This window comes from Diceros bicornis, chromosome 7, assembly GCF_020826845.1.
Source record: "Diceros bicornis minor isolate mBicDic1 chromosome 7, mDicBic1.mat.cur, whole genome shotgun sequence".
NCBI lineage: Eukaryota > Metazoa > Chordata > Mammalia > Perissodactyla > Rhinocerotidae > Diceros > Diceros bicornis.
Genome location: NC_080746.1, coordinates 55,191,114 through 55,203,861, shown reverse-complemented (window position 1 = coordinate 55,203,861; position 12,748 = coordinate 55,191,114). Strand labels below are relative to the sequence as shown.

Here is a 12,748-nt window from a genome sequence, read left to right as displayed (position 1 = left end):
ATTGACTTGTTGACTTGGTGAATCACTGCATATATAAAGGGCAAAGTAGGTGGGTAAAAATTGAGTGTCACTCTAAGCCTGAGTGGAAAAGTTGTCGTGGACAGGAAAAAGTATGTTGAATTTGAAGTAAAGTCATGTCCTCAGAACATATTGACTATGTATTGTCACATTTACTGCAAATACAGTGGGCAGAAGTGATCGTAGTATGCACAGTAAAAAGTCTGAATTAACTATAGCTGTATCCTCATCTCCAGTTGAGCCATCAAAGAGCTAGACCTGGATATGGGGCTCTGAAGGTGAAGGCAAGAAACTGTCACCACTTTAGAGTCCTTTGTAAAAATGTCTAGATTGAGAAGGAGAGGGTAGCACTTATAATAATTGTATCTTTTTATTTATTTATTGTGAGGAAGATCAGCCCTGAGCTAACATCTGCCAATCCTCCTCTTTTTGCTGAGGAAGACTAGCCCTGGGCTAACATCCGTGCCCATCTTCCTCCACTTTATATGGGACACGGCCACAGCATGGCTTGACAAGCAGTGCATCGGTGCGCACCCAGGGTGCGAACCGGCGAACCCCGGGCTGCCACAGCGGAGCGCACGCACTTAACCGCTTGCGCCACTGGGCCGGCCCATTAGTTGTATCTTTTTAAATTAAGTATTATTCAAAATTAGTTTCTTTTACAATTTTTTTTCCCAAATTGAGTGTGAAATATTCTTTATGTATGCACACACGCACCTATATAAAGTAATTGGAACATACATATAAAAAATTTTAATTTAAAAAAATTTCCCACTTTTGGATGTGCAGCCATGGCATACAACTATCTACTGGGGCTTTAAAGGGAAGAAAATAAATAAATAAAATCTTTTAAAAAAAAATTTCCCACTTTTGGACCATTCGTATGAATCTCTTTCTCACATTCCATTTACTAGCGCTTTAGTAAGTCTGCTTTGCAGCCTTAGCTGATGCCTCTCATGATGACCCCTTGGCATTATAGTCTTGAAATATTTTCTTGGTTCCTGAAGGGAAAGTGAAGTTATATTCATTACATTTAGTTTTGCCCATTCAGAATTATAAAGTCTTGGAGAAGATCTAATACCTCATCTAGTCCAATGGGTCATCCAGTGTTTGATTCCCCCTCCGGTTAGTTTCTCCGGCTGCCATAACAAATTACCACAGATATAGTGGCTTAAAACAGCAAAAATTTATTCTCTCATAGTTCTGGAGGCCAGAAGTCGGCAATCAAGGTGTCAGCGGGGCCATACTCCCTCCGAAGGCTCTAGGGGAGAATCTTTCCTTGCTCTTTCCTGCTTCTGGTGGCTCCAGGTATTCCTTGGCTTGAGACTGGAACTTGAATCTCTGCCTCCGTCTTCAGATGACCTTCTCTTCTCTGTGTCTTTCCTCTGTGTGTCCCTTGTAAGGACACTTATTGGATTTAGGGCACACCGGGATAATCAAGGATGATCTCATCTCAAGATCCTTAACTGCAGACCCTTTTTCCAAATAAGGTCCCATTCACAGGTTCTGAAGATTAGGATATAGACATATCTTTTGGGGGCCATCAGTCAGCCTACTAAACCTCCTGAATACACGTCCATTATTTGTTGCCCAGCCTCTCACTTGCTGCCTCTACCCAAGATCTTTTGGATTTTGACTAATTCTGTGGTGAAATCAATTTTCATGTTAACTTTTACCTTTAACTTTGGTTCTTCCTGCTTGAAGCTATGAGAACAAAACCAACCTTTTGTCTCTCTGAAAGTCCTTCATTTGTTGTCCCTGAGACTTCTATCCTCCAGGCTAAACACCTCTGGAGTGTTTTTCACCCATTTTTTTCCAGCCATTTCTCTCAAAACTGTGGCTCCCATTCTTCTAATCATCCTGGTTGTTCTCTGAAGGACTCAGAGGCAGTAGAAAGAACGCTGAATTTATACCTGAAGACCTAATCCTGAGGTCGTGTCTCTTCCACTAAGTCAGTCAGTTGTTTTTAGATGAGAAAAACACTGGACCACTCTGCTTCACTGCGTGCTTTTTATAGTCACAGAGATTATTACAAAACCTATAAGAAACATAACCCATGAGAAAGGTTCCAGTGATTTATCTGTATACTTGTAAAAAAGCATTATCTCCCAGAACTGAACATAGATCTCTCAGTGTAGTCTGACCCAGTACAAAGCAGTTGGCACCAGCACTGTCCCTGATTATCTGCTCTGTTTCTGTTGATACAGCCTGGGATCACATTGGTTTTTCGATATTCATGTCATAATCTTTATTCATACTGAAATTACTGTGTACTAAAGAGCTCCAAATCATCTTCACACGTAATCCATTTATTGCTTTTTAATTCATTGATTTTACCATGTAGAGTCAGTGAATTTTTCAAACAGTTTAGAAATATAATTTAATTTAATCTGGAAAATTTAACATTGGTCATTTTAATTGCCTTTTCTGTTAGAGTGAAATCGTAGGAAGTGTGCAGCTCTTCGTCCAGTTATTTAATATGATCCCCCCTTTTGGGAATCCTATTTGTGGTGCTAAGGACGTTTTTCTGGTTGTGCTTGAAGGACCACATTCTTATCTAAACCTTCTACCGTTTGCTGATGTGATTCTCTATCTAAATTGAATTAAGATGCCTTTGGTTTGTATCTTATGTCCTGGTAGTAATAGGTTTTACCCTTTAAAACAGATTTCATTTTTCAAAATATAGCTTGATAGATCTATAAATCCATGTATTTTAGCAAAGTAAGATGAATATGTAATAATTATAAGCTATTATACTGTTCAACTGAAGTAACCCCTTAAGAATTGAACGCAATCTAAGATGTGAAACTCCGTCCTAATATTTGATCTGTCTTAAAATTGCCCTATTTGAACCTTTGGCTCTAATCACTCCAGATTTGTTCTACTGTTATATACACACTTTGTGGCTCTTTCTATAAAGAAGTCCCAATGAAGTAATAAAGTCAGTTGTGAGATCCATTTTTCTGGAATAAAGAGACTTGATTTTCAATGTATGCTTATTTCTATGTACTCTTCCAACTTTTTTTTTTTGGTGAGGAAGATTGGCCCTGAGGTAACATCTGTTGCCAATCTTCCACTTTTTGCTTGAGAAAGATTGTCTCTGTGCTAAAATCTGTGCCAGTCTTCCTCTGTTTTGTATGCGGGACGCCGCCACAGCATGGCTTGATGAGCGGTGTGTAGCTCCACACCCGGGATCTGAACCGGCAAACCCTGGGCTGCCAAAGTGGAGCGCGCGAACTTAACCACTATGCCAGCAGGCCAACCCCTTTTCCAATATTTAAAACAGTTTCTGTATTTATAACTTGAAAGTGGAGATATGGGTGAGTTTGGAGAGCTGTGCAGTTAGTCTATATGTGGTAATTTATAGAATAACAACTACACGGTACAGAGCTTTAGGACTCTAGTAGATTCCTTCCAAAGTGCCCCCGTGTTGTTATGTCTTTGCAATTAGGTAGTTTCTTTGCAAGCTACCCCACACAAATTTGAATGATTCCCAGACACCCTGTAAAAACCTGGTGTTGCACTTTGCTTATCCTGAATTTGCTTTGCTTTCATTTTTATGCATCTCAATTTAGGTCCAAACCACGTGTCCTAGTTTATTTTTTACTGCTTCAGTTAAATGCAAAACTCTATCTCTTTGATGAGTATGTGAAGCGTGTGGTGTTCCGTTAGTAGAAATGAAGACAGTTCATGACCTTGTTCACTCCCTGGTGCCTGTGATTTTACAGCACAACAAATTTACCTTTTGGACACTATATAAACAGCAACTTTTGAGTATTTAATATAAAGCTTTTAAATTCTGTTTCCTTTCTTTTATTCTCCCTAGAAAACAGTATCCTCCAAGCTTTATGGAATGTATCTTTTCCTCAGGCAATTGAAACTAAGACTATCCAGTCATTGTCACCTATCATTCATTTTAGTAAGATTATTTTATTCTTGAGAATAATTGTATATTGCAAAACTAAGGAAGGTGAAATTTTCTTCTTGACCCCTAAGTTGTGAATGATCTGCTTGTAGAAAAATCTGTTTCAGAGGATAAAAATGTATGCTTGGTCTTGAGAATCAGGGGAAAGTATGACTGGAATGTAGGTATACTCTAACCTTTTCTTGTTCATTTGCAGGAGTAGGAGAAGGGAAACACTGAGGGAACAGTATTCCCTAAAATAATGCATCATCTTTATAAAGATCCACAGATCTCATGCCTTTGTTGCTTTAGTGAGTCAGGTTAAAGTGGAAAGTCTTAGGAGAGCTCTATGGCATGAGTACATTGTCTTGTAGAAGTAACATCCAAATAACACCCCCCTCCGAATGTGAATGAATTTTGTATGAATTTTCACTCATATTGGTGCTGTTGATTTGACTGGCCACCTTAAAAGAAATAGAAATCCTATATATTGCATTCAAGTCTGTTTTTTTTTCTTCTTCTTCTTCTTCTTAAATCTTCCTCTTCCATTTAGTAGAAGTTGAGATATTAGGTCCAAGGTATTAGAGGAAAAAATTTCTAGGGTCATAATCTTGGGGTCGTAAGTTTATGATATGTAAATATGAAACATAGTGGCCTAAGACCTTGGGGTTGGTGGGTCATTTTCTTATATATTAGACCCTTGTTGTATGACCTATTCAATTTTTCCTTTGAAACAAAGCAGCTGTTGTTCTGAGTTGACTAATGTTATGAAGATATTAAGATAATTGATTGCAATGACTATAACTAAATGATTTAGTCCAAGTCTTCAGATGTTTTTGCTGTCTCCAAGAAACATCCACCTTTGTCAACAACTTGGAGATTGTTTTACTAAAGTTTTGGAAAACTTCTGATCCTATTTTATCTTTTTTAGGTTTCCATTATACCCAAAAGGAGGGGAGAAATTGCAATTTGATTATGGTGTCTATCTTCTGAACAAAAATATAGCACAAGTAAGTAACTTCTCTTCACTTCTCTCCTACTTCCCACATACCTGCTTCCTTGGATGGCTAACCCTCTTTCTTTATAAATACTACACTTGGCTCTATTATTTAACCAGTTACAATGATAGTGCAAAGTTCTTTTTTGGCCATAGTGTTATTCTATGCCATTAAAAATACTACAGAGAAGCAATCGGTACAAATTGGAATCCTGCTACTAAACTCAGAAGCCCTTTACTGAGTTGTTACTTGCTGGTAGACTGTACTTGAATGTGTGGGCTTTAAAACCGCTTGCCTCTGCTGCTTGGCTGCTAATAGCTTTCTTCTCACACCACTTTCTTCTCCTAGACCACATCTAGGGGCTCATTTTGCATTGGGAGTTGTTATGGAGTAAAAGTTTAGTGCCTTTGGCAAGTCCTCAATGGTCTCCTCACCTTATTATTCAGGGCTCAAAAGAAAAGACCAAAGGACCATTGGAAGATGGTCCTTCCAATCCTTCTTGGATTTTTGTGGCTCTCTCAACATCATAGCAGGTAGTATCTCACTTAAATAATGTCTTTCTACATGCTGTAGAAAGCTAACAGATGCTTGGGTTTGCATTTCCCTGAAAGAAATGTGCAGCATTTCTTTAGCACACTTGGCTCTACTTCAAGAGGTAGACATTCTGTAAATTTTCTGGTTGTAAAGGAAGATCAACTTCAGTGGTTTGTTTTTATTTGGACATCCTTCCAATTGGGATATCACATGGATGAGTATCCACGGTTTGGCTGTTATCTAAGGACATTATCAGCTGTATCCTCAGACCTTTCCTTTTTATAGAAGCAATAAGATTTGTGATGCTTTTGTTTTTATGATCCCGAGTTACCTTTTATCCATATGAATCTAAAGATTCACTGAAAAATTCCCTTATTCATTCCTGATAGATCTAGAATTATTCTTCCATATGGTGTCATCTTTGCCTTTTTTCCCCTTATCCAACCTCAGTTTAATTTGGTTTTTATTAAGATTCTTGTCTTTTTCTGATATCGGATCAAATTTCTGGTTTGCAGTCCTCAAGTAATCATTTGCTCTGTAGTGTCACACTCATTGCCCTCTTGGTCATATTGCTTTTATGTCTGCTGCCACCCCAGCTCTTGTTCTTTACTCCAGGCAGCACCCTTGCTCGCAGTCTCTGGGCCATGACTCATCTTTCTCTGTGTACCATTCTTGCCATGACTGATGCTTTGCCTCACTCCATTTTTGGCAAAAGAGTATCTCAGTCTAAGAAACAGGACTTTGATTTCAAGGCTGCCTAGCTCACACTACTGATCAAAGTTGTCCTACCATGGAAAAAGCAGTGCTTAGACAGACCTGGTCAGGAAGCGGCCAGACTAAGAGTGCACTAAGGGAGAAGAGGTCTAAGTGAATTAGCACCTCCAGTGAAGTCAGCCAGGGTGGAAAAGAGCACGTGGGCACTGGGGCCCCGAGCCTGGGAGTCAGGATGTCAGTAAGGTTGGCCTCATTTAGTAGAACTGAGTTCTGAGGTTCTTCTCTCCTTGCCCTGTTTTCTATTTCTTCTTTAAGCACATAGGCCCTAAGGTCAGAAGTCTATTGGAAGCTCCCAGGTAAAACTTACTCCTCATTAAGGGCTGAAATGCCTGGATTTCCTCGTAAGTCCCAGCTTCAAACACACACACACACACCTGCACACATCCACACACATAACACGCATACACACTTAAGTTCTTTCTTCTCAGAGCCGATGAGGAATGCCAAAGGATGGTATAAAGAGGTACTAGGAGTAGCCCAGCCTGATTTGAAAACAGGACAAAGATAGAGGCTGACTATGTGCAGTAGAAAGTTTGGGAAAGTCAGCCCTTCGCCTTAGTCTCTGGGCTCTAGCACCTGTTTGGTCCTCACTGTGGAGCACTTCCTAAGAGGCCTCTGACTTTATTCTTAACTGAACCAAGGCCACAGGTATGCTGAACTAGTTTTGTTCATCTGTTTAAAAAATAGATTACTTGAGTAATTTTGTGTCCTCTGCAACTTTATACTCTTTTTGAAAATTGAGAGATTACTTGTGTGTGTGTGTGTGTGTGTTTAAGATCAATAGGTTAACCACTCTAAGTCCATAGGGAGCAAGTATCTTTCTCTCTGGTGTTTTTTCGTCACTATTGTGGCAGTTTTAAAAGGAGCAGACAATGAGCTTCTTATAAACAGACTTTCTTAGATTTCATGGTTCATTCAGGAAACATTTTCTGAGTATTTAGAAGAAAACTTTTAGCAAATTTGTGACCCTTAACCTTTTTTCAATTTAACTCTGTCCCATCTCTTACTGTTTCTTGGAGAATGTTTCATTTTGTCTTTGGCCTTACTACCATCACTTTATTACATTTCAGTTTATAACAGATCAAAGAACCGTTAATTATTATGGCTCCTAACCAAGTATTATATCAATAAGATATTTCCAACTTTTGAAGGTTTATTTTTATATACATATATACCAATACATGTTGTCAAAGGGGAGTTTGTCTTCTCAGCCAGTTTCATTTATACCCCATCTCTAGAGATGTGAACAAATCATACTATTAAAATGGCCCCACCTCAGTAGTTTATAAGCCACGTTAGTGGAGGTAGATGAAAGCATTGGCATGTGTTAAAGTGCCAGAGAAAAAGAAGTGAAGTCATTTAATACTGCATCCATAACTTGGTTGAGGATTTGAATAGTCAATAGGACCTTTCATCACAACGAAAAGTAGTAGTAAAATCACTTTTTTGGTAGAGGAAATGACAGAATTTAGTAATATTTGTTACTTCAGTATTTGGGATCAGTCCAGCCCAAGTTTTGAAAGCACAAGCTTAGAAAGACAGGCCTTTAAGTAGAAATTCTCAAGTGTTGTTTGAAGAGCTGAGAGGAGTGGTAAGGCCTGCTTGCCCTCTTCCTGTCGCTGCTGTCTGAAGGTGTGTGTTGTAGGCTGGATTGGGTATTGAAAGGGAATAAAGCAAAATGCCTTGTTTTTGGCACCATTGACTGATATTTTTCAAGTGTCAGCCTCTTTGTCTGGAAATAGCCTTCTTGGGTTGGTCAGCATGTAACATTATAGGAATGCGCCTGGCAAAATTCAGGTACAGTGTAATTAACATTGATTTTAAAAACCAGGTCCTGCCATAATTGTCAGTAAGTTTATAAGTACACTGTGTTAGAATTTTTGTATAGCGCAGTAGCTTGCTTTTAGTTCCCAGGCATAAAAGGTAGAAAATCAAAAATTATAATACTTTTTTGCCTTACGTTTGTGAAGAGCTTTATAGTTCATAATGTACATACATATATATCCATGTGACCCTCAATATCACACTGAAAAGTGAAAAGCGCAGTTAATGTTAAATGAATTTGAAGACAGTATGGCTTGTGACATCCATCACTCCAGTGTGGTATCACATAATCTGACAGACTTGGCAGAGATTCCCTGACTTCCGTATACTTCCTTGTTCTATGTATTTCCAGCCTAAAAGTGCACAGAATCAAAGATGATGATTCCCAGATAGAAAAGGAACTGAACGTTCCTTGAGAGCAGAGATAATAACTATTTTGCACGTTATGATGTTTCCATTAGTAAGCAAATGCCTGAAACACTGTAAATTCTCAAAAGATGTTTAATAAGTGAAGAAGTGCTGTATCAATAGCACCATCACACAGCTAAGAAACTGAGTTCCAGACAAGTTGTGACTTGCTTAAAATTGATGAATTAGTTTATTCAACAAGTATTTGTTGAGCCTCTGCTGTGTGTTCTGTATATTGAAGTAAGCTTTAACAGATAGAGCAGTCAATAAGACACACAGATCCCTGCCTCCTAAGTAAGTTAGACACAAAATGACAAATATTGTGTGATTCCACTTATGTGAATTATCTGGAATAGGCAAATTCATAGAGACAGAAAGTAGATTAGAGGTTACCAGGGGCTGTGGAAAGTTGCTACTTTATTACTTTAACGGTACAGTTTCTTTCGGGGATGATGAAATTTTGGAAATAGATAGTGATAATGGTTGCATAACATTGTGAATGTAATTAATGCCAGTGAATTATACACTTAAAAATGGTTAAAATGACAAATTTGTTATATATATTTTTACCACAATTTAAAAAATAATTAATACACCAAAAACCATTGAATTATATACTTTAAATGGGTGAATTATATTGCAATAAAGCTGTTTTAAAAAAAGAAGGGTCCCTGCCTCATTAAGCTTCTAAGCTAATGGGAAGAGACAGACAATAAACAAAATAATTTTAGGTTGTGATAAGTGCTGTGATAGAAATTAATTAGGTTATATAATAGGAAATAACTGGAGAGGGACCTCCTTTAGACAAAGTTGTCAAATGGGCCTTATTGAGGAAGTGGTATTGAGCTAAGACATGGAGGTGACAAGGAACCAGCCGTACAGAGAGCTGGGAAACAGTAAGTTCCCTAAGACCATTGGAACAGCTGCTAGTGCAAAGGCCCTGAGGTAGGAAAGAGCTTGTCGTGCTCAAGTAACACGTAGAAGGCTACTGTGGTAGGAGAGCATAGTAATTAAAGGGAGAGGTAGCCAAGGAACATATCATATAAGGCCTTAGAGATTACAGTATAGAGTCTGAATTTTATTCTAAATATGGAGGGAAGCCATTGAATATTTTAAGCAGGAAAGTGACTTGATTTAATTTTTTTTGAAGATCTCTCTAGCTGGTCTAATGAATTATAGGGAACTAGAAGTAGAAGCAAAGTTACCACTTAAAAGACCATTTCAAAAGACCAGATGAGGGTTGATGTTATGTTGGACTAGGATAGTAGGGATAGAGATGGAGAGAAGTGACAGATTTGAAATATATTATGGATGCTCAACATCACTAATCATCAGGGAACTGCAAATCAAAACCACAGTGAGATATCACCTCACACCTGTTAGAATGGCTATTATCAAAAAGATAAGAAATAGCACGTGTTGGCAAGGATGTGGAGAAAAGGAAACCCTCGTGCACTGTTGATGGGAATGTAAATTGGTGCAGCCACTATGAAAACCAGGATAGATGTTCCTCAAATAATTAAAATTAGAACTACCGTATGATCCAGCAGTTCTACTTCTGAGTATTTATCTGAAGGAAACAAAAACACTAACTTGAAAAGATATCTGCACCCCTATGTTTATTGCAGCTTTATTTACAATAGCAAAGACATGGAAACAACTTAGGTATCCATCAGTGGATGCATGGGTAAAGAAAATGTGGTAATATATACAATGGAATATTATTCAGCCATGAAGAAAAGAAAATAGTGCCATTTGCAACAACATGGGTGGACCTTGAGGGCATTATGCTAAGTGAAATAAGTCAGATAGAGAAAGAGAAATACCATATGATCTCACTTACATTTGAAATCTTAAAACAAAAACTGAGTTCAGATACAGAGAAGATATCTGGTGGTTGCTAGAAGTGGAGGATAGAAGAGTGGGCAAAATGGGTGAAGGTGGTCAAAAGGTACAAACTTCCAGTTATAAAATAAATAAGTCCTGGGGATGTAAAGTACACTATGGTGACTGTAGTTAATAATACCGTGTTGTATGTTTAAAGTCGCTGAGAGTAGAACTTAAAAGTTCTTACCACAAGAAAAAAAATTTGTAGCTATATGTGGTGATGGATGTTAACTAGACTTATTGTGTTGATCATTTTGCAATACATACATATATCAAATCATTATGTTGTACACCTGAAACTAATATAATGTTATATGTCAATTATATCTTAATAAAAAATAATAAAGTAAAATTATGAGAGATGAACTAATGGATTGAATGTGAGAGATGAGGGAAAAGGAATAATCAAGAATGATTCCTAGTCATTTTGTGTATGAGCAACTGGATTAATGAAAATGTCATTTATTGAGATAGGAATGGGTACAGGAGACAGGGGTAAGAGAACCAAAAGTTCTGCTTTGGAAATGTCAAGTTTGAGTTGCCTTTTAGAAATCTAAGCAGAGTCATCAAGTAGACAACAGGATGTATGGGTCTGGAATTCAGTGTAGGGAGATCACTACTGGAGATACAAATTTGGGAGTCATCAATATAAAAATGATATTTAAATCCATGGAACCAGATGAGATAAATTAGGGAGAGAATACAGAGCTGAAAAGAGAGACAGATACAGACAGAAACATGAATGGGATTTAGCCCTGGAAATCACATTTAGAAGTTGAGTAGAGGAGGGCAAACCAGCAAGGACTTAATAATTTAGAAACTAAGAAAAGTAAATTTCTGGAAGGGAGAAGTAATCAGCTATGTCAGGTCCTACTGTAAGAGGAAGTATGCAGTGGACTTGGGAACATGGAAGTCATCGACAAGAGCAGTTTCAGTACAGCAGTCGGTGTGTCGAAGAGTGACTAGGAAGTGACGTTGGTTGTAGACAGCTCTTCTGAGGTGTTTTTTTGAAGTGAGTTAGATAAATGGGTCCATAACTGGAAAAGATTAAGGGATTAAGGGAAGTTTTTTTTGTTTTTTTATTTATTTGTTTTGTGGGGATGTGGAGTTGATAGTTCGTTTTGTTTTTTAAGATGGGAAATATCAGGGCACGTTTATATGCAGATGAGAGTGATCAAATAGAAAGAAACTGTCAATACAAGGTAAAGAAGGGGTACCTGAAGGAGTCAAGTTTCTGAGAAGAGGAGAGGATAGGGTACAGAACATAAGTGAACATGTTGACCTAAGATAGAAAAAGGAGACGCTTTCAACAAACTCATAGTGTGAAAAAAGAAAAAAAGGCAGTTTCACTTAAGAATGTCTTTGATGAGTAAAAATTATTAATAATATTAAATCTTGACCCTTGAGTACGTACATTTTTAGTATTCTGTGTGATGGAAGGGGAAATACAGAAAGCCCTTCTGCTGTATACTGAAGTATAGTGGCTGTTTCAAGGAAAAGCACTTGTACAATTGAGTTGCTAACTAAACTAGCTGATTTTTTTCATGGCACACCATCTTTACTTGAAAGAATGACTGACAGACAAATGACAAACTATGCAGACTTAGGTCTTTGGCAAACATTTTTTCAAAAATGAATGAATTGAGCCTCTCTCTTAAAGGAAATTAACTAATGATAAAATGTAAGATTTTGAATGAAAATTAGTATTTCAGAAAACTTGTGTTTGCCCCCATGAGATTGACAGCTTCCCATTCCTTAAAGATGTTATTTTGAGGTTGGTAGTGACATTTAACAAATGTGATTTTTAAATATTTTATAATGAATGTGTCAACATTTAAAATCTATATAGCTCAGCCAGTATTTTCCAAATGACCAATGGATGATGCTGTGAAATCATGTACAAGATCTGTTCAAAGTACAAAAAAAATGATAGATTTTAATGTAACAAATGTGAAAAGGATGTTGATATGGTTTCAGATTCTACATTGCTACTAAACTTTAAGAAACTACTACTTGTTGAATTTGGGAGTAGTATCAGAGAAGAATATCCACAATTATCTGAAAAGGTTGTTAAAATACACTTTTCTTTTCCAACTATATATCTGTATGGGGCTGGATTTTCTTATGAACCAACATAGGGTAACAAAATGAATGCAGAAGAATATAAGAATCCAGCTGTCTTCTGTTAAGGCAGACATTGCAAAAGAAACGTGCAAAAAATGTAAAACAATGTCGCTCATCTCTAAATTTGCTTTTTGGAAATATGCCTTGTTTTTCATTAAAAATATTATTTATATTAACAAGTAATAGATTTCTATTGTTATTTTAAAATGAATTAATACACATTTAAAAGTTTTCTCAATTTTAACTTCTAATATTGATGTATATGACCCACATAAAC

General features: G+C 37.2%; 1 protein-coding gene across 1 annotated transcript in view; it reads left to right on the top strand.

Moving 5' to 3' along the window:
* UVRAG (UV radiation resistance associated) overlaps nucleotides 1-12,748 on the top strand; it is a 286,261-nt gene that overhangs the window by 213,469 nt on the left and 60,044 nt on the right. The window contains exon 13 of the mRNA XM_058545581.1: nucleotides 4,854-4,932. Coding sequence (XP_058401564.1) covers nucleotides 4,854-4,932 — 79 coding nt within the window. The remainder of the gene's footprint in view (nucleotides 1-4,853; nucleotides 4,933-12,748) is intronic.